This window comes from Grampus griseus (assembly GCF_964374135.1).
Source record: "Grampus griseus genome assembly, chromosome: 16".
Classification (NCBI taxonomy): domain Eukaryota; kingdom Metazoa; phylum Chordata; class Mammalia; order Artiodactyla; family Delphinidae; genus Grampus; species Grampus griseus.
Genome location: NC_139010.1, coordinates 15,152,895 through 15,178,287, shown reverse-complemented (window position 1 = coordinate 15,178,287; position 25,393 = coordinate 15,152,895). Strand labels below are relative to the sequence as shown.

The following is a 25,393-nucleotide window of genomic DNA, read 5'->3' as shown; positions in this document are numbered from 1 at the left end:
AAAAAAAAAAACAAAAACCCTATTTCCTATCCTATTGTCATCAGCCTGCTAAAAGCCTTTATCAGTTGAAATGAGGCAGCTCATGTCACTCTAGAGCCATGTTCTTATTGCACGAACAGCATCCTTGGGTTTCAGCAACATGGCAGACCCGAGGCCTAGTGTGACATTTTGAAGGACAAAGTTAAGTACTTCTTTAAGTGATGTATATACAGGGCACGCCGATGTGAAAACTGAAGCTCGTGTCTGTAAGATGCATCCTTCTGGTTTTGTATCTCTAACTCACAGGAAACCTCATTAAGTCACATCTTCTAATTAGGACATTTGGAAAATTCATGTCAGGGTAGTGTCTGAAGTTTTGTCTTTGTGCCATTGTTCAGAAATTTCCTGATGCTGCTGAAAATAAGGAGATTGGGGTCATGTTTAAGCAATTTAAGAGGACAAATTGCAGTATTTTCAGACTCCTTCAAACAATTCCAAAGCATCAATTTACATTAAAACAATGACTATGGTAATTACAAATGATGCTAATTTATTGATTAAAGATGAGTGGACACTATGGAAGCTAAAAAAAAACACACACAAGAAAGGGTTCTGAAGAACCTAGGGGCAGGACAGGAATAAAGACACAGACATAGAGAATGGACTTGAGGACACGGGGAGGGGGAAGGGGAAGCTGGGACGAAGTGAGCAAGTGGCATGGACATATATACACTACCAAAGGTAAAATCAATAGCTACTGGGAAGCAGCCGCATAGCACAGGGAGATCAGCTCCATGCTTTGTGACCCCCTAGAGGGGTGGGAGGGAGACGCAAGAGGGAGGGGATATGAGGTTATATGTATATGTATAGCTGATTCACTTTGTTATACAGCAGAAACTAACACACCATTGTAAAGCAATTATACTCCAATAAAGATGTTTAAAAAAAAAAAGTGGAGACCTCAGACCCACGTTGTTACCTTGTTAACCTTGTCTGAATTACCATATGTGATTTAAAAGTCACAGTGTGCTTTTGTTTAAAATATGTTAAAATTCAGACTTTTTTGCTGATTTGGAAAAGCATTTTCTCCAGACATTCCTCATTAACGAGGCCTCATAGCATTCTGAACTGAAGGCTGTGGTGGAAGTTAACCATACTTACTAGGAGGCCTGTACTGTTGCTTACACCCTAACAACACATGCTTCCCTCCATACGTGATGGATGGCTTGCAGTAGGATGTCTGAGCAGAACTGGTCTTCATGAAAAGCTTAATTGGAGGCAACTGCTAGTTGCCTCCAGAAACCCACTGTAGGTTCCAAATCTCCAGTAATTTTGTTATGTAACAATCCAGCGTTTAGCCTTTTGTATTACAGAGACCTCTCCCTTCCCAACTCGAGTGGGGTCCTTCTAGGTCAGAGTTCTCTCAGGGATGTAGCAGGTGAAAGTCAGATGCCCTAGAACATAGATGGGATCAGATTTTGCCTGGTCAAAACAATAAAGGAAGGATCATGAAGCCTCAGTTGCAAAGAACTAGGTGCAAATCATAACCATAAATCGTATGCTTCAGGAACTGAGTTGAGATAGAGGTATCGATTCGAAAGTTAGAGGTCAAGTTACAAAATGACAGCAGCAACCTTTGTCTTAGGGGGGCTGTGATTTCTGCTTCCTGGCTGGGACAGAGCATTGAAGAAAGGCGGATACAGTCTTGTAGTTCTTTGTGGGCTGAGGGCGTGACCTCAAGAATAGCTACCTGCTGGTGAAGAGAGCTGGGGATAGGAGTAGGGATAACCCTTCTGGAATCATTTCCTGCGTGTAGTGCATGTGCAGATACGAGGCAGGTACGAGGCAGAACCAAACGCGGTGTGACTAAAGAGAGAACACAGTAGAATGGATTGTTTCTATGCTTCTTTGTAGTGCTGGCTAATTAAGGCAGCAAGAAAACAGATCGTAGCCAGTGGTGAATGTATACCCCCGAGCAGCAGTGATGGTAACTGATTTATAGGATACTTACTGGTTCTATTCACACCTTTCCTTAGATTTTTATTATAATGTGAATTTTGATTTTTGTGTTGTAATTTTGCCGTGTTTATGTATTGCATAAGATCTCCTGTCTGACATCTTAAATATTTCCTTTCGGATTATCCAGACCTGTTCAGCCTCAAGGGTCCACAGCAGGGAGTTAATAGAATAGCTGCTGAAGACTGCAGTGCAGTGTCAGCACGCTGCATTCTCTGAATTGTGTCTGCTGAGATGGCATTGACACCATCTGAATTTATGCGTGACCCTTGCTCTCTTAGCAAGTCATCCTAGCTCTCTTGGGGAAGAGAATGTAAGTAAGACACACCAGAGCTGCTCCTGATTCGCTTTCCAGTAAGGAGCTTTGATGCCCTGGAGTAGGTAAAGGCCAAATTATATTATTGGATGCCTGCAAAATTCCCTTCATTGAAGAAGATAGATGAATGCTTTGCTAGCTAAGACATTTTTTCATCAAATACAGTGGACCACCTAACTTAATCTGCACTCTCATCATTAACCTTTCTCTTGTAAATTATTATTTAACTTCCCATCTGGGGAAGATAATTGAGTAAAATATCCTTCTATTGGTCTTGGTATGTAGTACTTTTTTGTTCTGATCTCTGAAAGGATTACGGATTTATGTGTTTGAGTGCTATACCTCATTTGTTTGCAAAAGGATTTCAGGAGGTTTACAGATTAAAATATACAAAGTAAGACACGTAAGGATGAAACAGAAAAAGTAAATGTTACTAAGCAACTGGAAAGAGCTAGTGAATACAAAGCCCTTAAATTTAGGCTTTAAGGGCTTTTATACATGTAGTAGAAAAGGAAGCACGGGTTATATAGTTTTCACTTTTTGACAAAGGAAATCTTAGTTATCTATAGAGACAGGTTTTTTTGTGTGTGAAATAATTCACATGTGATTTTTATATCATGTGAATCATTGTATTAAGAGCAGTGAGTTTCCACAGACATAGAGAACAGACTTGTGGTTGCCAGGTGGGAGTGGGGGAGGGAGAGGGATGGACTGGGAGTTTGGGGTTAGCAGATGCAAACTATGAAATTTAAAATGGAAAAACAACAAGGTCCTACCATATAGCACAGGGAACTATATCCAATCTCCTGGGATAAACCATAATGGAAAAGAATATAGAAAAAGAATGTATATATGTGTATAACTGAGTCACGTTGCTATACAGCAGAAATTAGCATAACGTTGTAAATTAACTATACTTTAATGAAAAAAAGAAAAAAAAAGAACAGTTTCATAGTTGACAGTATCTTTAATAGCTACATTTCAAAAGGTTCCATTCCTACTACCCCATACTGCCTAAGTCTCCATCTGTGAAGGCGCCTTGCCCAGGGAGGCAGAGACACTATGGCCCAGGTACTTAGCTGTGTGATGCTCTAATTGCGTGTGATAGAACTTGGCACGTGTGCCACAGATCTGTGACTAGTTAACATGTGCAACTGGACTGCCCTTCTCAAATAGCAGTTGTTTTGAACAAAGCTTTAGCAGGGGCTCGGCCACATTTGGAACTCAATTATGTCATAAGAAAGGCTACTTTATCTAAAGTTCTTAGATAAAGGCTACTTTATCTAAAGTTCTTTTTGTTAAAGGGAGAGCAGTGTTTTTAGACAGTTGAACTCCTAAACCTGTTGATGGAAACATACAAGTGTCAGGTTTTACGTTCTGCCCAAATAAGAGGTCGACACGGGGTCAGCACATGCATAAGCAAAACGACATCCGTGGATAAACATTATCTGGAGACTTCCTTTCTCAGTTAAATTCATTCTAGCAAATATTAAAGAACTTCCCCTGTAAGCTAGACCTGGAAGTCCAGACTCAAGTAAGCCACTGACCTGACGCTACTAATTTGTTGAGGCCCCCATGTGCTCAACCATACCAAAAAGTCTCTCTCTCTTAATTCCCCAAAGCACAACTAAGTCTTGGCTCTAGTACCCAACAAGACTTCTCTAAAAACTTTGGGATTGATGAAGGGAGTTCAGAACAGAAAGGCAGAGCTTATTACTCAGGCATATAAAGGAATGAAATAGTGCCATTTGCAGAGACATGGATGGACCTGGAGATTGTCATACAGAGTGAAGTAAGTCAGAAAGAGAAAAGCAAATATCATATAATAATCACATATATGTGGACTCTAGAAAAATGGTACAGATGAACTTATTTGCAAAGCAGAAATAGAGTCACAGACGTAGAGCAGAAACTTATGGTTACGGGGGGGAGGGGGAGGGATGAAATGGGTGATTAGGATTGACATATATACACTATTATATATAAAATAGATAACTAATGAGAATCTACTGTATAGCACAGGGAACTCAGTGCTCTCTGGTGACCTAAGTGGAAAGGAAATTTTAAAAAGAGTGGATATATGTATACGTGTAACTGATTCACTTTGCTGTAGGCAGAAACTAACACAACATTGTAAAGAAACTATATGCCAGTAAAAATTAATTTTTAAAAATGAGATTTAAAAAAAAAGGCAGAGCTGAAGGACCTGTTCTGGATAACACTGTCCCCAAAGTCCGTGGGCTATGACCCCTTCCTCAAGAAAGGGCTCCCTTGTGAGCCCCCTGAAGCCACTGTGTTGGAGAGTCTCTCTTACTTCCCTTAGCGAGAACTCCTTTTACCAAACACTATGTCTCTTCTGGTCAGAGTCTAAGCCCCTTAACCTAGTCTCTGGTCCCAGAGAGAGGGGGAACCCCATTTCCTCTACACCTGGGCTCTCTTAATTCAGTAGCCACTAACAACTGAGTACTAACTTTAATTTAAATTAAATGTAAACTTCTATGCCTCATTCCCCAGAACCACATTTCGGGTGCCCAGTTTCCACGTGTGGCTAGCAGCCATTGTATTAACACTGTATACGTAACATTTCCATCAACACAGAAAGTTCTTTCGAGCAAAGCTGAGACACCATCAGTCTCAGGCCTCCTTCCCTTCGGTGTCATAATTGTCTCTAAATGCAACCTTCCCCTCCAAGGAAAGTGATGCTTTCAGCAGGAGCAGTTTTACTCCTAATAGACTCGCCCCTTTCGGCTCCAAAAGCAGATTGCCGCCTTTCCCATCATGTAAGCAGAGACCGCCGTGACCACCAACAGCAATAAAACTGAAATCTTCTTCCAAAGAGGACTAAAAATACTGCTGGCAACTTGAACATAGTCATTTCTCCCCAGTTCATGCCATGGAGAGTTCAGAAATATCAGAGATTGAGATAGGTCTCAAGAGAGGTCTCCAATTGCCAGAGATTATGCCGCAGTTACTTCTGTGAGCCTCTGTTTTTTAAACTGGGTAAAAGATGCTTGTATCCTGTTCCTCAAAGACGCTTTCTCTGACCCCCTACAATAGGTCGCTCCCCTCCTTGCCCCAGTGTGTGTGCTCATCGTGCCCTGTTGGTCCTGTCCCGTGATTGGCCTTGAAACTTAATTCTGTGCGAGTGTTTGTCTTGCACACTGTGTTTATTACCTAAGCCCCTTGCAGGCTGAGATGCCTTATTCACCCTCTATCCCCAGCTCCTCCACGGGACATCTTTCCTCACCTGGTAAATATCCTCTTTCCAAATGCTTACCACATTCCTGCCTCTGTGATAATGACTTTAACGTGAACTTCTTCTTTTCAATCCTCCGGTGAAGGACTCAGCCGTGGAGAATGTGTTTCTTGCCATGTAGATTTTGTAAGAGAGGTAAGCATTTTATTTCAGAGAACCATTCCTCAAGGTACTGGGGGCAGGCAGGACCTGTATTTTTGCTGCCTGGCAGCCCTTGATCTGCCTCCCTGAGTGGTACCTTTCACGTACTGACGGAGCTGCATTCCATTAAGCCAGAGGGTGGTACCATGAAAGCATCCAGGACGTTGCCTGCTGCAGAATAAGTGCTCAACAGATGCTCATTTTCTTCCTTTCTTCTGTAGGTAAAAATGTGTAGTAATCATGATATAAAATAGTCGTGATTTGAGTGTTTAGTAAGTCCCAGCTTCCTTGTTAAGCATTGTGCGTGCATGAGCGGAACAGTCCTATTCAGGCTAAAGTAGAGGTGTCGTGAAATACGCCTCACACACCCTGTGCTTCACCTCCCCTGCAGGACTCTGAGTTCCTCGAGGGCAGACCTACGTGTTATTACACATTTTGGGATCCCTGGAGTGTAACCCACTACCTAGCCCTGGGAAGGACTCGATATATATTTGTTGAATTCAAGAATGAATCAACAGATAACTTCCAGGCCTCCTTATCCACTATTCCTGGGCACCCAGTACCTATTCAAACCTGCTTTCCTCAAGCCCCAGTCCTCTCCCTGGTCTATCAGAATTTCAGGCTGAGCCTCACTTGGTGTTAGGGACCCACTTCCCAAACTGATGTGAGCTGCATGAAGGGGGATGGGAAATCCACAGGATTCTGTTAGAGGGGTAGAGGCAAGTGCACCGAACCCAAGTATTGAATGTCAGGCGCTGAGAGGCAAGTTGATTTGAGCAGCCACGAGTCTTGCGATTCAGCAGCGTAGCTGACCTTGGAAGACACGCCTAGAACAAAGGGCTAGTCACCAAGGTCTGCTGCCCGGCTTCGTTCAGTTAAGGGTGTTTGAAGCAGAGCCTCCGTTTCTGAGCTATCAAAGCCCAATCAAGGCCACCACCAGCCAGTGCTAGATCATCAGCCACTCAAACGTGGAGAAGAGGTGAGCATCGCTTCAGCAGGAGGGTGACTTTTGTAGTGTTTTCATAAGGGTCCAGGGCTTCCGGAGACGCTACTGTAGTTTGTGTGGCGATGCCATTGCAAACACATTAAAAAAAAATATTTTCCCTGCATTATACAATTTATTTTTAAAATAAAATACAACAAAGCAAAAGAAAGAAAAGAAAAACCGCCCATAAGGGTCCTATTTTGTTAACGTTTAGATGTCTGTCCTTATAAAGCCCAAACACACACACACATACACACACACACGCACACACACACGTACCCATTCATTTTTATTGATACGTGTTTTCAAATATAAAATAAGTTATGTTTATCTCCTAGTATAGGTTCAACAGCATTAAAGACACTTTTTTTTACATCTTTATTGGAGTATAATTGCTTTACAATGGTGTGTTAGTTTCTGCTTTATAACAAAGTGAAACAGTTATACGTATACATGTGTTCCCATATCTCTTCCCTCTTGCGTCTCCCTCCCTCCCACCCTCCCTATCCCACCCCTCCAGGCGGTCACAAAGCACCGAGCTGATCTCCCTGTGCTATGCGGCTGCTTCCCACTAGCTATCTACCTTACGTTTGGTAGTGTATATATGTCCATGCCTCTCTCTCGCTTTGTCACAGCTTACCCTTCCCCCTCCTCATATCCTCAAGTCCGTTCTCTAGTAGGTCTATGTCTTTATTCCTGTAAAGACATTTTTAATGGGTTATATAAACCTCCTTTGGAATGAAAATGGAGATTTGGGAGCCTTTAGCAAAGAAATGTGAGTTATGGAGAAGTCTCAGTGTGGTTACTGCATTACCCATATTCTTGTTACCATGGTGATATTAACATCTCAGGAAGAACAAAACCAGTAAGTAAGCGGAGGCCAGAGTGGTGGGAGATAGACCTTTTCTAGAGAATTGCTCTCTGCATGCCATGCAATCTTGTTCCTGCCTTTTTCATTTAATCCCCTGAATGCCACATCAAAGGAGAATCTCCTATATAATTTTTTAAGGGAATGTTTTTGTCTTAAACCCATGAGTACATTGGAGCTTATTAACATCCTACCCTGTGGTATGGGATGTGTGTTGTTGTCTGAGGAGCTGAAGTTTCTAAGCTGTAGCAGCCTAGACTGAGGAGGAAAGTTCTCAGATGCATGCTGGAGCCCTGGCTCTCATCCTGGCTGTATCATCGGTCACTGATGTGGTCCAGGGCAAGCCTCTTCATCATGTAGGCTGCATTTTTCTTTTCTTTTTTTAAAAAAATTTATTTATTTTATTTATTTATTTTTGGCTGTGTTGGGCCTTCATTGCTGCACACGGACCTTCTCTAGTTGTGGCGAGCGGGGGCTACTCTTCCTTGCAGTGCACGGGCTTCTCATTGCGGTGGTTTCTCTTGTTGCGGAGCACGGGCTCTAGGCATGTGGACTTCAGTAGTTGCAGCACGCGGGCTCAGTAGTTGTGGTGCATGGGCTTAGTTGCTCCGCGGCATGTGGGATCTTCCCAGACCAGGGCTCGAACCCATGTCCCCTGCATCGGCAGACGGATTCTTAACCACTGCGCCACCAGCGAAGCCCTGCGTTTTTCTTATTAGCCAGATAGGAGAGAGATCAGTCAACCACAAGCCCTTCCCTTCTGCCTGACCACCTTATCTGACAGGGATGGAGGCCTTTCGCAGAAGAGAGTAGGTATAGTACAGTGTCAAAGCAAACAGCAAGGCAGTCTGGCTGCTGGAGTTCCACACTGGTACTGTGACTTACTTTCTGTGCTCCTGGGCAAGTTATTCATGCTTCTTCAGCTTTGTCACCCGTAAAATGGGTCCGAAAATAGTACCCAATGCATAGCATCATTGTGACCGCACGAAATAGTCCATATGAATTGCTTAGCGTGTGGGCCAGGGTCCTAGCCATGTTTGTGCTGGTGGTGGTGAGTAATGCTTACATCTGGGAGGAGACCCATCAGTGTAAGACACAGTCACCTGTCAAGCGTGACACATGTCAAGCAAGTGGCATCACGTCAGCTCTCGAGAGTACTTCTGGAGCTGGTCAGACATGGTGCGTCCCAGAATGTTGGAGTTACAGTGTTTGCGTTGTCTGTCAGCATGAGAAGGGTAGCCTTTACCAAACGATTAACATGACGTTGTTTGAGACAGTAATAACGCCAGTAAAAAAAGATCATAGAAATTGGAAGGTACATATTTCCCTTTGTTTCACTTTTCGTCTTTGAATATGTGCCCTGCTTCCTGCAGTACAGCTCTAGAATTGTTGCTCTGAGAACATGTTTAAATGACCCGAATGAATCCTATTTTGAAATTCCGTGAAATAAAGTTCTATTAAGTTAGGAGTTGGCAGTGCTCGCTTTATTCATTTGCACTTTAAAAGGGAATAATTCATTAGCTGTAGAATTTTCATTTCCTCCACTGCGGCCCTCCACTGAACATTCGGACCATTGTTCACACTTCCTGTTGTCAGAAGGTGCACTTGGATGAGCTCAGATGCACCCTGGTCCCCTCCTGGGCATCTTAGTTCTTTCATGAGAAAATCTTGCTCTTGTTCCTCTGGTGGTTTGAAGCATATACAGGAAGGGCGAAGGGGCACCTAGAGCGAAGCGTTTAGGACTTTGAAGAACCAAACGTTGCAGAGAGGTGAATTGGGGACACATGCGCGATCCTTTATTGGCTCTCTCACAAGTCAAAGCGGTAGGTTCCAAGAAAACAAGTTCAGGGAGGAGATCAGCATGGACTATCATAGTTGAAAAAAAAAAATTGAAAAGCTAAGCTGTGATGGACATGAAAGGATTAGACTCAGCTCCAGGAAGTGGAGGCTGAGGCCCATTTGCACATGTGAAATGAGGCTGGAGATGAATGGCGAGTCCAAGCCTGTGGGGAGGGACTCCCCGAACCCCTGGCTGGGCTGAGGGCACTGGCCTGGATCCTGCAGGTAGAAGGGAGTAATTGCAGCATTTTTGGTTTGTTTGTTTGTTTTTGAGGTAATTGACATGATACACTGTATAAGTTTGAGGTATACAGTGTGTTGGTTTGATATATTTGTATATTGCAATATGATTACTACAGTTTTTGTTAGCTAATAACTCTAACATATATAATTATCATTTCTTTTTTGGGGTGAGAAAGGTTAAGATCTAGTCTCTTAGCAACTTTGAAGTTGATAGTACAGTCTTGTTGACTATAATCATTATGCTGTAGATTAGATCTCCACAACTTATTTATCTACTATTTGCAAGTTTGTACCCCTAAACGACATCTCCCCAACTCATCCACTACCCCGCAGCCCCTGGTCACCGCCATTCGACTCTCTGTTCTTACAGGTCTTTAAATGGAGAAGTGGAATGATGGCTGGCATGTAATGGGGCAGGGCTGGGATAGCTAAACCCCCTTCAGTGCGTGGGACATCCTCATGCCAGTGACAGTGTCCCACCAGAATGCCAGTGGAGCCAGTGGTGCCCCCTCTGAGACAGCATTGCTGGATTGATCATCTCTTTACAGCCAAGAGATGGAGAGATGGGAATGTCCCCAGATGGGAAAGAAGGGCCGGGCAGTTCGTGTTCACTCTGGGACTGCTCTGCAGGGGGCAGCAAGCTTCCCCCATGATGCACCCCTCAGAGTTGGTTGGACTGGAAGACCCTGAGGGTCCTTTCCGCTCTTACTACTGAGACTTTGAAATAGGAGGTGGAAAAAACTTATCCAAAATTCAAACTAATTTAGGAAATGGCTTTCATTTATGACTACGTACTCCAGTAAGTTTCCTATACATTATTTCCTTTATTCTTCACAGTTATCCCGTGAGATGTGGGTATGAGTTCCATTTTACACCAGGGAGCGAGAAGTTAAATAACTTGTGTTTCAATTAAACTGTACGGCTTCAAGGTGGCAGAGCTTGAGCTAAGAACAGCAAAGTAAATCAGTCAAGTAAAATAAGACAATAAAAACAAGCACGTAAAATAAACGACATTCAGACTGTGTAGTTCATGATATTCTAACATCAGAGGGAGTGTGTACCGGGCTTTGGACTTAATCCAGGGTCATCCCAGGAAAACCAGAACTGCCAGTAGTCTCTCTTCGACCAGCTGGCTACTCGTTTGCTGCCTGCACCAGTTGCAAAATGAATTAAATACATTTTTCAAGATTTTAAAGGTTTCTTTGTTTTTAACTCACTACGAAATCCCATCTCGCATTTAAGGACGTTTTAATTGAAAGATGAGCAAACTTAAAAAAACTGACACATGATCAAATTCATTCTAAAAGGTAATGCATTCATATTTCCACTACACGTTATTTATTATCTCTATCAGTCCTGCATTTTTGAACCCCTAACGATCATGCTTTGAAATGGACTCTCGATATTTAGAAACGTAATGGCTTTATGACGAAAAGGTATCATGTACGTTTTCTGGTAAGAAATACAAGGCAGGCTTGTCCAAGGAGCACGTCCCTCTGAGTTTGAAAATGAAAAACCATTTTCTCATAGCCTCCAACCGGCCTTGCAGCCGGTTTTCCCTAGCTGGCCAGCATCTTCCCATTCCCCTGGACCGGGATTCAGTGCTTCAGGGATGGGGCCTCGCAATCTGTGTTTTTTTAACAAGTTCCTCAGGTGATTCTTCTGATCGAGCCTATTAGAAAACATTGACTGAGGCCGTGCTATGAAAATCTTGTCTCCATATAAATTGTCTAAAGTTGAGTCACAGAAATCGCAAAAAGTTTTTTGCTTGTAAAAACTACCTTTATGTTTATAAGCCCATAATAATATAACCTTGAATTTACAGCATATCTACAGCTTACAGCAGCGGTCCCCACCCTTTTTGGCACCAGGGACTGGTTTCGTGGAAGATAGTTTTTCCACGGACTTGGGGGCGGCGGGGGGGGGGGGTATGGTTTGGGGATGATTCAAGAGCATTACATTTATTGTGCACTTTATTTCTATTATTATTACATCAGCTCCTCCTCAGATCATCAGGCATCAGATCTCGGGGGTTGGGGACCCCTGGCTTACAGAATACTTTTATGTACAGTGCATCATTTGAGACCCACAAGAATAGATAGTTTTACAGATGAGAACTGAGATCCCAAGAAGTCCTTTGTCCCAGATCCTACTGAGAGTAAGATGGAAGAACAAGGATGTGCGTCCAGACCCTCTAACTCATTTTTTATGTCTCAGTGTGTGATCATCAGCCCCCAGCAGCAGTGCCAGATGGAAGCTGAGGCCGGGATGTTGGCCCCTGGGTAGCTGTGGTCTTGCTGGTCCCTGGAGGAGCTCCATCTCCTTAGAACGAGTATACTGCACACAGATAAAGCCATTTGCACTAGACTGGCTTTATTTCTTTCCAAACCATCTTTCTTTGGAAACTTCAAAGACATTATTTTCATTTTTGACGTGTTTGAAACTTCAGCAAGAATCTAATTTATTGGAAGGCCAAGTGAGGGTAGGATACTTGAGAGACTAACAGTTTCAAGTTCACTGACATCTCCAAAGCCTGAAAGAATGATTTATTTTCTGGAGGGGAAAGAAAAGTATTCAGCACAGAGATTAATTTAATTTCAGATTTATTAGAAATGATATGAGTGTGGAAAATTTATAACTATAAACCACCTTCATTTTTTTGTTTTTAAGGAATTTTACTAGTAGACTGTTAGAAAAAATATAGACTGTTATTAAAGTTACAGCATTCATTAGAAAGATTACAGGAAATCTATATCATTAGATTAACTCATTTTAAATAATCAATTTTTTTTTTTTTTTTTTTTTTTTTGGCGGTACGCGGGCCTCTCACTGTTGTGGCCTCTCCCGTTGCGGAGCACAGGCTCCGGACATGCAGGCCCAGCAGCCATGGCTCACGGGCCCAGCCGCTCCGCGGCATGTGGGATCCTCCCGGACCGGGGCACGAACCCGTGTCCCCTGCATCGGCAGGCGGACTCTCAACCACTGCGCCACCAGGGAAGCCCAACAAGTTATTTTGATTTGTTTGAGTTTTACTCTCCTCATCTGTAACATAAAGAAAGAAAATAGATAGTACCCCTTATTAGGGTTGTTGAGTGGGTTAAATGAGATAAGAGTTACGGAATGCCTGTGAGTTTCCTTTCTCTTTTTGAATTAATCTCATCTCTCCCCTTGGCAGTCCTGTGATGGAGGCACTGGAGGTATTATGTCCATTATACAGATGAGAATATAAGTCCATAGAGGTGTGGTTTGGTATATTTCACTATTTTGAGATAATTCCCTACCATGATCTCTTCAAATATTTCTTCTGCCCTATTTTCTCTCTTTTGCTTATGCATCTCCAATCAGCTATTTTATATCATCCCACAGCTCTTGGGTGCTCTGTTCTTTCTTTCCATTCTTTTTTCTTTTTTCTTTGTGTTTCAGTTTGGATCATTCATACTGGTGTATCTTTCAGTTCACTGATTCTCTCCTCAGCTCTGTGAAGTCTACTGATGAGCCCATCAAAGGAATGCTTCATTTCGTTTTTTTTTCACTTTTACTTTATATTTTTATTTAATTTTTATTTTATATTGGAGTATAGTTGATTTACAATATTGTGATAGTTTCAAGTGTACAGCAAAGTGATTCAGTTATACATATATATATATATATATTCCCTCTTTTTCAGATTCTTTTCTTATATAGGTTATTACAGAATATTGAGTAGACTTCCCTGTGCTATGCATTAGGTCCTTGTTGATTATCTATTTTATATACAGTAGTGTATATATGTTAATCCCAAACTCCTAATTTATCCCTCCCCCCAACCTTTCCCCTTTGGTAATCATAAGTTTGTTTTCTATGTCTGTGAGTCTGTTTCTGTTTTGTAAGTAAGTTCATTTATATCAATTTTTTTAATTCCACGTATAACTGATATCATATGATATTTGTCTTTGTCTGATTTCACTTAGTATGATAATCTCTAGGTCCATCCATGTTGCTGCAAATGCATTATTTCATTTTCTTATGGCTGAGTAATACTCCATTGTATATATGTACCACATCTTCTTTATCCATTCCTCTGTTGACAGACATTTAGGTTGGGAATGCTTCATTTCTGACAGTGTGGTTTTCTTATCAAGTGTTTCCGTTTGACCTAAACTCCCTAACTTTTGTTGCATGTCGTTCCCCTGTTCCACTAGATAGACTGCAGACACTGAGGAAAATAGTATCCCTGCTTGGAAGCGGCATGTGTCTTTCTTCTCCTGTCAGGCTGTACATGTGGAAGCCCAAGCCGGTTGAGTCCAGAGCTGAGCTGAGTTTCCATTTTGTTTGCAGCACAGGTTTCACGTTCCTCTAGACGGGGCTGCACCGCCTTACGCTGAGGGTGAAGGCCAGCCGTCAGAGATTCTCCCTGGTTGGTGCGCTTCCCCCGCTCAGCTCTACCTGTATCCCTGTAGCACAGAGTCTCTCTCTCACCAAGCTCCTGCCCGACCTCAGGAGCCGGCTACAGTTGCTTGTTACGTTAGGCTGGGGCTGAGGGGTCTTTCATTCTGGATCCGCTTCAGTCGTAGGGAGTATGCCTAGGCCTCGGATCTGGGTCTGTCTCAGCACTCTCGCCCTTTCTACCACGGCAGCCAACCTCTGCCTGGTATACGTGGTTGTGATCTCGGATGGCCTCGGCCTGCAGCGGCTTGAAGCCGGACTTCAATCTGGGCAGAGATTGAAGTCAGGCCGCGGCAGTGAGCGTGCTGGACCCTAGCCGCTAGGTCACGAGGGCCAGTAGCCAATGACAAGGCCCTGGCCCATCAGCTTTGTAGAAAGGAGTTTCCACAGAGAGACGGAAAGTAGTGAAACAAGTCAATTGCATATTAGGAGGAAAAAGAGTACATGTGAATAGACACACATGGGCAGACTCAGAGAGAGAGTCGTGCCTTTGTGGTAGTTTGTATCACTTTTATGGGGCATTTCTGCCGGGTTTCCTCTGGCCAAGCATCTTGCTTTTCCTGGCTCTGAGTCTGTATTGGGTTTAACTCAGGGTCCTACCCTATGTGCGCATGCATCTGTTAGCCAAGTTGGATATTAGCCCAGAGGCCTGTGGGAAGGTTGACATCACCTACTCTGATGTGCCCCCTCCCTTTTTGGCCCCCTAGGAGGCTTTCTGCACACGTGTAGTTGGGAAGGTCTCCTTGACCTCAAGAATGAGGAATATGTGGTCTCTTTTACCTGGGCATGGCTCAGGTTCTCCTCCCTCCTGTATTATGTTCATCTTGGAGTATCTATCCACAGGGGACAAACTCCAGCTGCCCAGCCTGGGGCCCATCTATCTCCTGTCTCAGTTGTAGATTTGGAGGTTCCTCATATATACTGCCAAACTGCATCCCAGAAAGCAGACACACATTTGCGCGTCCTGAGCGGCTAATGAGGTTCTCCTAAACAAGCCTTTTTGTCTTTAACATCATTGGACTCTTGATTCAGTGGAATTCCATAATTTTGTGACCCGCTTGTATAATGGAAATGCAGCAGTGGACCTGGTACCTAGTAGAGCATAAAAGATTTTTATTGGTTAACTGAGGAATCTAAATAGAAATGTCCTGTTGACCGGTCCAAAGGTCCCACTTTGATTTTGACTTCTTCCTAATTGATGGAAGCAGTCGCTACCTGATTCGGGAATACAAAAGTATGTGTTTCACTCAGAAGCTCCATTTGACGAACATGAGAAGCCTAGTCTTTAGGCAAAGCCTTTATGATCCCTGACTGGAAATACCACACACACACACCCTACCCCGAGGATCTAGAAAACTGAATTCTGATGCTGATTCTGCCTCTCATTAGTTGTCTCTTAATATACAGATTACTGATCAGTTCTATCCCTTAGTTGATTGATCAAATGGGATTAATGATATATATCTTACTTCAGTAGATTGTTGTGAAGATAAAATGAAATTACATAAGTAATTTACAACACTTATTAAGGGCTGTAGAAATAGAAAGTAGTACTCTAGGAGGGGTCAGAGCAGTGTAGAAAAATGTGGGAGTTTGAATTTCAAGGCACCCTTTTGACATCTACACATCACCGTAAGATAGAGTCCATGAATATGGAAGAGAGCAAAATTAGAAATAGAGATCTTTCCTCTCACTAAAATTAGCCTACTTGTGATAAAGGTTAATTAAGTCCTTCTCCACCAGGCAAGAGCACATCTTTAAAGGGAAATAGCATGGCAGCCCTGACTCACGCTGGGGAGTGATGAGGTCTTTGTGTCGTATCCCACTCTGAGCTCGGTAAGCTCTCCTGTTGGACTGTGTTTCCTATAGACCTAATCTGATGCTGCATCTGCTGTCTCAGGCCTAGAATTCATCCATAGTGCTGCTTGGCTCATTTACATACTTGCACTCAGACAACGGAGACAAGCAAGACCATCAGAAAGTTTCTTTCTGCCAGCTTTCATTCATACGCAAAATCATCCACCCCAAAGAGGGCCAAAGCATATACGATGCACAGCCTCTATAGTTTTAATTCCTCTTTTGTCACCTGTTACACACCGTTGAAACCATCAGCCACAAGCTGATAGGTCTAGAGCAGAGATCAACCAACTACTGCCCACAGGCCAAATCCAGCCCACCAACTGTTTTTGTAAATAAAGTTTTATTGGAACACAGACACTCCCGTTTCTGTGCATGTCACGTGGGGCTGCTTTATCGCTACAAAGGCAGCACTGACAAATTGCAATGAAGATGGTATGGCCTGCAAAGCCAGAAATACTTGATATCTGGCCCTTTGCAGAAAAAGCATGCCTACCACTTGGTCTAGAGCAATGATACTAGCCCTGTCCACTCCCCACCAGCATGACTAAGGCATATCTCTTTTACTCAGATCTCTTTCTCCTTCTTTGACTTAACGAACTAATTATTGTGGAACTGATTTATACTTTAGCACCTAAGAATGATGAGGTAAAGAGTTGTTCACATGGGAGAATGTATAATGACTAAAAGCATTTAACTAGAAAAGCTTATAGAAAACACAAAAGAATGTGTTAAACAGCTCTCCATGAGGATGCAACTACACAGTAAATTCCCCAGTTTAATCAATAAATATATGGGCATGGAAAAAAGAAGGTGGAATAGGGCATCTGTGGAGATTTTAAAAGAGATTTAAGGGACATTTCAACCTAATGCAAGTTGTGGATATTCTAATCTGAACCACTGTACTGAGAAAATTGGGGATAATGGGAGAATGTAAAAACACTGACAGATCTTGGCTTTTTGAAAGAATTATTTTTACTTAGATAAAATTAATGATATTGTTATTATTTGTTTACAAATATCCTTATCTGTTAGAGATAATTAAGTTGCAGTAATTGGGGGTGAAATAATATGGTGCCTAGGATTTTCCTTCTCCTCTTAAACTCCTGCAGGCAGAAAAAATAGTAGGGAGTATAGAAGAAATGATATTGGCAAGGTTTGACAATTATTGAACCAGAGTGATGAGTACATGAAGCTCATTATGGCTTTCTCTCAAACTTTGTTTATGTTTGAAAATTTTCATTTGAAAGCGTTTTTGTCAAAAGCATAAGTTTAAGAGTCATATTTTAATTTGAACCTTGGTTTTGCCTGCTGTTTCTAACCTGTAAGATGGTCATCGTGATTCAGATTGTACGTGACATTGTGAGGATTGTGAAAACTAAGTGAGATAGTAAAGAGTTTAAGGCAGTGCAGCGTAACTCACAGGACGTGAATCAATACGTGGTAGCTGTTATATTGTATCTGCCGTCACATGGCAAGAATGTAACCCCTCATGAGCCTCCTTCGTTTATCGTGTAATTGACTTTTGTGAACTGCAGACCTTAAACCCATGTTGTTGCTACACAAGAAGAAGGAGCCAAAATAGAGACTGTTTTCACTATGTGCACGTATTTCCTTGACAGTCTGGACATAATCACAGCACCTGTCAGATGAGTGGAGCAAAGGACTGTGGTATCCAGGGGATCTTGATTGGAATGTCAGATTGTCCTGACCATATGTCTATTCCTCAACAGTAATTTTTTTTTTTTTTTTTTGGTACGCGGGCCTCTCACTGTTGTGGCCTCTCCCGTTGCGGAGCACAGGCTCCGGATGCGCAGGCCCAGCGGCCATGGCTCACGGGCCCAGCCGCTCCACGGCGTGTGGGATCTTCCCGGACCGGGGCACGAACCCGTGTCCCCTGCATCGGCAGGCAGACTCTCAACCACCGCGCCACCAGGGAAGCCCTCAACAGTAGTTTAAAAAAAAAAAAATCAACACAGTCATTTTTCTGTGCAATTGCTAATAAATGCCTGTGAACGCTTTTTAGCCCATCGCGCATGGGAAGCCCTGTGACCGTGTAGGGCACTGACAGACTTCCCAGTTTGAGTTCCTCTTGTCTCTCCTTGACAACTTGTACTCAGATGACCCAGAGCAGGCTCTGAGTAACATGACACTCCTTTCAGTAAGTCTCAGCTGACTAATCAGCCACTGAGTCAACCATTCAGTAGCCAGTGTGCATCACACACAGTGATAGGAAAACATGTTGACTTAAATGTGCAGGACGTTAGAACAAAAACTATCACCATGTCATCCATCAATAATGTCAATCAAATGAAATAAACTTGGACCCTACGCCACAGAGTGTGTCCCTTAAAATTCATCCCTTTTTGAGGTCTCCTTCTGAGTAAAATTACCGTCAGATAGAGATGTTGGGAAGTATTCTATTCACGATGGATATTTTTTTAAAAAGGTAAGAAAAGTGTGAGGATGTGTTGGGGAAGGTTTAGGAAGCAATGTTTTGGTTAAACTCAGGTAACACTGTACTTTTTTCTCTGTTCTTCCACAGAATGACATCACTCCTTTACATGTTGCATCAAAACGAGGAAACGCCAATATGGTAAAACTATTGCTTGATCGAGGAGCTAAAATTGATGCCAAAACAAGGGTAAGAGTGCAACTTATGTGCCTGCTTATGCTTATTTTCAGGAAGCAGGAATACTTCTCCTAGTACTTTTGTTGCTAGTTCAGCCCTGGCTTTATCTTTATGTCCTTTGCTGTAGTCTCTTTAAAAAATGACTGCTAAGTTGATTCTTCGTACAATGGGATAATGATCCTTATTTATAAATCTTTAATACACGTTTAAATAGTACCTGGCTTTAATTATAGAAACTGAGACCTATGTCCAGAGTTTTAGTTGAGTTAAATTTTTAAGCAGTTAATCACTACTTGATATTGCAGGCAGGGCTGTTGGGCCAGTTTGATATTAAGACTGACGGTTATTCTATTTAAAAACAAATCTGTACCCCTTTGCACATTGTGGGAATGTAAAATTGTGCAGCCACTATGGAAAACAGTAAGGAGGTTCCTCAGAAAAGTAAAAATAGAGCTACTGTATGATCCAGCAATTCTACTTTGGGGTATATACCCCCAAAGAATTGAAAGCAGTATCTTGAAGCCATATTTGCACAACCAGGTTCATTGAAGCATTATTCCCAATAGCTAAGAGGTGGAAGCAACCCACCTATCCATTGACAGATAAATGGATAAAGAAAATGTGCCGTGTATGTACAGTGGAATATCATTCAGCCTTATAAGAAAATCCTGTCACATTCTGCAACATGAATGAGTCTTGAGGACATTAAGCTAAGTGACGGAAGCCAGACACGAAAGAACAAATACTGTATGATCCCACTTACAGGAGGTATCAAGAGTAGACAATCATAGAAACAGAAGTAGAATGGTGGTTGCCTGAGGCTTGGGTGACAGGGAAATGAGGAGTTGTTGTTTAATGGGATAGAGTGTAATATTGCAAGATGAAAGTTTTAGAGATGTTACACAACAGTGTGAATACAGTTAACACCACTAAACTGTACACTTAAAAGTGGTTAAGAAAGTAAATTTTACAGTGTGTTTTTTTTACCACAATTTAAAAAAAAATTTTTTTTAAACACAGATCAGTCTAGCCTGGTGTTTGACATGTTGCTTGTTCTGTGTGATGCACTGTGTGGGGAGGGGAAAGAAGTGAAACTTAGAATCAAGTGGGAATCCCGGATGGTGAGCTTAGCTGGTTGACTTAGGTCGGCGATGTAACCTTCTGCATGTAATTTCTCTATCTGAAAATACAATCAATGGCCACCTTGAAGGGTTGTTGCAGTGATCAAGCTATTGTTTGTAAACTGTGTTGGCGTAAAGTAGACCAGAAATAATCTCGGCCATTACTAGTAGAGGCACACCTCAGGTATATTGCAGGTTCAGTTCTAGACCCCTGCAATAAAGCGAATATTGAAAATGTGAGTCACAGGAATTTTTTTGTTTCCCAGTATATATAAAAGTTATGTTTATACTATAGTCCATTAAGTGTGCAATAGCATTACCTCTTTTAAATGTACATACTTTAAATTTAAAAAATACTTCACTGCTTAAAAATGCTAACCATTATCTGAGCCTTTAGCAAGTCATAATCTTTTTGCAATAGTAACGTAAAAATCACTGACCAGAGGTCACCATAACAAATAAAACAATAATGAAAAAGTTTGAAATGTTGCGAGAATTACCAAAATGTGACACAGAGACACAAAGTGAGCAAAGGCTGTTGGAAAAATGGTGCCAATAGTCTTGCCTGATGCAGGGTTGCCACCGATCTTCAATTTGTAAAAAAAAAAAAGCAGTCTGCAAAGAGCGATAAAGCGAAGAACAATAAAATGAGGTGTGCCAGTATAACTCAGAGCGCCAATTAACATTAAACTTCTAGCCAGGGGTTTTCTTTTTCAGCATTTCATGTAAGAGCAAAATGTGGTCTCATAAACATCCTCCTCTCTAAGGGCTTCGGAGAGTTTTCCCTGTCCTGTAATTGTATCTCCCACAATCCTCTGGTTCCTCTTTCCAAGAATCCTGATCTCCATGTTTCTAAAACCGGCCCAGTCACCTGAACTTGATTCCCGTAGCTCCTGGATTCACTACTTTATTATCCCCTGCATGTATTCCCTCAATCAGTAAATGATTATTGAGTGCCCACTGTGGGCCAGACATAGCTGATTAACAGAGCAAGACAGCAAGACGCTTCCCCTACCCTCGTGAAGCCGATGGGTAATTTGTCTGCTGTGTGCTGTGACCCAAAGACAGCCCAGCCATGAGTATTTAGCAGGAGACCCGGACTTCTTTTTCTTGGTAACTATTAAACCTGAAAAATATGTATGTAGCGTAAAAGAAACAAGCTTCCTGGAGAGGAGGAATGAAGGAAGTTGAAGGTTGACCCCCTGCAAGACTGTCTGACCGGGGAAGTAAATTGAAGAGAGGTCTCATTGCATTGTCTTGGTATTATTTGCTAAGAAACCATCGCCGGTATGCTAGAACTGTTGTTTTAAATGGCAGGGGTCTTCCACTGAGTACAGGCTGCTTAAAGTAGTTGTAACAATAAAAGTTAGAGAATCGTTGCTTATGCCACTTGGTTACCAATAGAGCTAACGGGTCACTTGTGAATAGGGAGAATTTTTGTGACGAGCAAAGAGGGGTACTCGAGCCAAGGCAAACAGAGAAGCTTGGGGGGCTGTACCTGGATATCCAGCTGGGGTTTAACTGAGTGTGTGGATTAGAAATGACCTTATTTCTCCCTCTTTTGATACAATCATCAATCACCAGCACAGCAAAATTGCCTGTCAGTCATTTTGCATCGTTTATCAAACACTTACTTGCTGTATTTGGTACAGCGGGAGGAGGACAGCATATAGGAGATTCAGGTCCCATCTTAAAGGGGCACGTGGTGTCACAGGGGAGGACCAGGGTGAAAACATACAAGCACTTCTGGGTCAAAGCATCAGACCTACGGAATACTGGACATAGGCGAATTCAGTATACACTTAGTTTCTATGCCCTTTTTGCCTCCCTGTTCTGAAAGCCTGTCTTATGTTAAACAAGATGTAGACTTCTTTTCACCATCCATTCGGTTTCAACGTGGCGTTACTTTTCTTCTGTGTTATATGAGTGCCACGTGGATGTGAAGGAGCCTTAGAAAATCGAGAACAGAAAAGCCTGTCATTCTTCTATTGTTGTCCTGCATGGGGTGGGGGGTGTCACTCGGGCACAGACTGAATTCCTGGCAGACCCTATGGAAGAAAGCATAGTACATACCCCACATATGTCAGCTATTTTATGTTCTCCCCATCAGAGCTTCCCTGCTCTCTTGCTGAGTAGTGACTGGGTTTGTGGGTGAAAGGGAGAGAGCCATAAAGTGTCAGAAAGCCTGGGAACAAGCCTCAAAATGGAAAGCAAATTTTTTTATAAATGCAAGTTCTAATGACTCAATCCAGTAGCTCTTTAGAAAATAAATATTGTTCTCTACCCATCTACCTCCTGCCAGGTACTTCCTACTTTCGTAGCTACCTTGTTGCATCAACAATCTGACCTGCTGCACACCGATCCCCTTGGGTTTAGGGACAGGAAAACGAATCTGGGTTTCACCTGAGGGGCCAGCACGCTCGAAGGGACCTTGTTGGCTTGCTCTGTCCCCTTGCACGCCTTACCGACCTAATAAAGGATTCAGTTTAAAAGCAGATGCTTCTTAGTGCCCTTTCAATCAGCGAAATAAATGTGAATTGTGGTCAGAGTAATTTAAGTGGGATCTGACCAGCTGGAAAAGCAGGATGAGAGTGAATTTTTTTTTTACCCTAGTGCCTGATCTCTAGTCTTAAGTGTGACTAGCAAGTGAGATCATGAACTGAGGAAAGTTGGTCCTCCTGAGTCTTAGTTTCCATCTCAGTACAGTTAGTGGGTTGTTCCCAGTGATTTCCCAAGCTCTCCCAGCTACTGGGGCACTGGATGCTGCAACTTTAAGAATAATTAGTTATAGTGAAAGTCAGGATGGTGGTGTATGTTGGGGTGATGTGACCAAGATGGCGAAGTAGGAGACCCCAGCCCCCATCACCCAGGAAGATCAACAATTAGACAGTGATCCACGATCAAAGAGAGCTCAGGAGTCCATTTAAGAAACTCCAGCAACACAGTGGAGCAAAACACCTGAGAATACTGCACACAAAGGGAAGGAAGAAGGGCTTCATTTTGCCTGCGTCATCCCATCCCCCAGGCCAGCACTGCTCAGGGCCAAGAGTGAGCCTCCCCAGTTAGAAGGAGTTCCCCTCACCAAGAAAGGGACAGTGGGGTGAACCGCCAGCTTCCCCAGCCTTTTGGGGCACTGAGCAAAGGACCCACCCAGAGACTGGCAAAGCTGAGATGAATAGAGATGGGGAGAAACAAGGAAAAAGAGCCAGGGCTCCCAGCGTCAGCCACGTAGCAGAAATGACTGTGGTTCCCTGTGACGTGCTCTGCAGACCCCAGCACCTTTTGCCACCAAAGTAACTGATGGCCAGCACAGCGGCCACAGAGCCCCTGCAGATGTCACTGGTTTTTGCCCCACAGACACTCACATTCGCAGACACCAGCCACCTGGGCCCCTCCCTGTTCTTTACCTCCCACTGCCCTGCTGGGGCCCAGCATCCCCACCAGCAGCCAGCCCAGGCCTCTGCAGCCGCACAAGTACAAGACGCCAGCCTGGACCCCCGTGGGTGACCCTCACTTCTGTGCATGTGCTTGGGGCAGGCCCCTCCAGCTGTGCCCTTGCACACTGCCGGCCTGACCCTCATCACAGGCTTCTACGGCTGTGAGCACACCCGTGGCAAGACCCTGCAGCCACGGAAGGGCAGGCCAACTACCAAGGCCCTCGCAGCTGCTCGTGGACCTGAACTTGGCTCTGGCTCTGGTCACTGGCCTCCACCACTCAGCACGTGTGCAGCTAACCCCCCAGCTGTGCACCTGCATGCTCCCGACCAGACCCTCATGCCTCCGCTGCCATGCACTCCCCTGGGGAGACCCTGAAGCCACAGGAGTGCACACCAATAGCCAGGGCCCCCATGGCTCTTCTGGGCCAGACCTGGCTCTATCTCCTGTTACTGGCCTGCACCACCAGGCTCACCTACAGTGGGCCCCTCCAGCTGTGTACCTGCATGCCTCCAGCCTGACTCCCGATACCAGCCTCCACTGCAATGCACCCATGGTGTGATCTTGCAGCCACAGTAATGAATGCTGACAGCCAAGGGCCCCCACGGCTGCCAGTGGGCCTGCGGTTAGCCCAGACCCTCGCAGCTGGCGCTCGCCCCCGTCTCTATGTGTGTGTCTTAAACGAGCACTTGGCACTACATAGGTACCTGCAGTTGGCCCCTGCAACCGAGTCTGTACACACCACCAATTCCAGCCACCACCAGTGCCTGCCCAAATCCCAAGCCACTGGACCTGGTGCCACTGAGGTCTCCAACAGCCCTTGCAGTCACTGTGGTCAATGCTGTGGACCCCAGTGGCCTGAGCGGATGAGACATCACCCCCACCGCCCAATTCTGCATTTGGCACCCCGCACCAGTAGACCCAAGGTCAGAGCATGCTCCCACCTGCAGGTGAAGGTCTTTCCATACCAAAGTCAACCCATGAAGTCTGGAAGAGGCGACTGCTTCTTTAAATGCACAGCATCTGTGCAAGGCTGCAAGGATCGTAAAGGATCAGGGGAACATGACACCGCCAAAGGAACGCAGTAAGCTCTCAGCAACCGAGAGAAATGGAGAAATGGAGATATAAGGATTGCCTAACAAAGGATTCAAAATAACTGTTCTTAAGATGCTCAGAGAGCTGCAAGAAAACACAGGTAAACAGTTCAACAAAATCGGGAAAAATACAAGAACAAAATGAGAAGTCCGATACAGAGATAGAAAACATAAAAAAACAACCAAACAGAAATTTTGGAGCTAGAGATTATAGTGACTGAAATGAAGAATCCAGTAGAGAGCTTCAACAGCAGACTGGACCAAGTAGAAGAAAGAACATCTGAACCTATCCAATCAGAAGAACCAAAGAAAAAGGAATAAAAAGGAATGAAGAAGGGACTTCCCTGGTGGGCCAGTGGGTAAGACTCCGCACTCCCAATGCAGGGGGCCTGGGTTCGAACCCTGTTTGGAGAACTAGGCCCTGCATGCCACAACTAAGAGTTTGCATGCTACAACTAAAGAGTCTGCATGCCACAACTAAAGATCCCACATGCTGCAATGAAAATCCCGCATGCCACAACTAAGACCTGACGCAGCCGAAATAAATAAATAAATATTTTTTTAAAAAAGGAATGAAGAAAACCTACAGGACTTACAGGACACTATTAAGTGAAAACAATCTACCCATCATGAGAGTCCCAGAAGAAGAGAGAGAATCACGGATGACTTAATCAGTAAATTAGATTGATGACACCACCCTCAAATCTGGGAAGTTATTGGGAGTCAGCAGGGGAGGAGACTAGACAAAGAAGGTGGTGCGCCTGAAATATAGGAATTGGAGGGGTTTTTTTAATTATTAAAACACCCACTGGTTTTATGGGGAAAAAAACCCACTAGAGCTTTATTGATTAACTGATAAAGCTTCAATATAGCATTTGTATTTCCAAAAGGTATTTTGGAACATTTCAATAAAGGTCAGCAATCCCACTTCGGGGTATATATCCAAAGGAAATGAAATCACTATCTTGAAGAGATACCTGCACTCCCATGTTCATTGCAACATTATTCACAATTGCCAAGACATGGAAACAACCTAAGTATCCATCCATGACATCAGTGGTCAATATATATGGAATGTTACTCAACCATAAAAATGAAAGAAAATCCAGCCTGCCGTTTGCAACCACATGGATGGGCCTTGAGAGCGTTATGCTGGGTGAAATGAGTCAGACAGAGAAGGACAACC

At 43.5% G+C, this 25,393-nt stretch overlaps 1 protein-coding gene across 1 annotated transcript in view; it reads left to right on the top strand.

The window, feature by feature from the left end:
• The window catches only part of ANK3 (ankyrin 3), a gene marked incomplete at its 5' end in the record, with an annotated part of 329,024 nt that overhangs the window by 127,326 nt on the left and 176,305 nt on the right, over positions 1-25,393 (top strand). Inside the window, 1 exon segment of the mRNA XM_082673732.1 lies at positions 18,471-18,569. Coding sequence (XP_082529858.1) covers positions 18,471-18,569 — 99 coding nt within the window.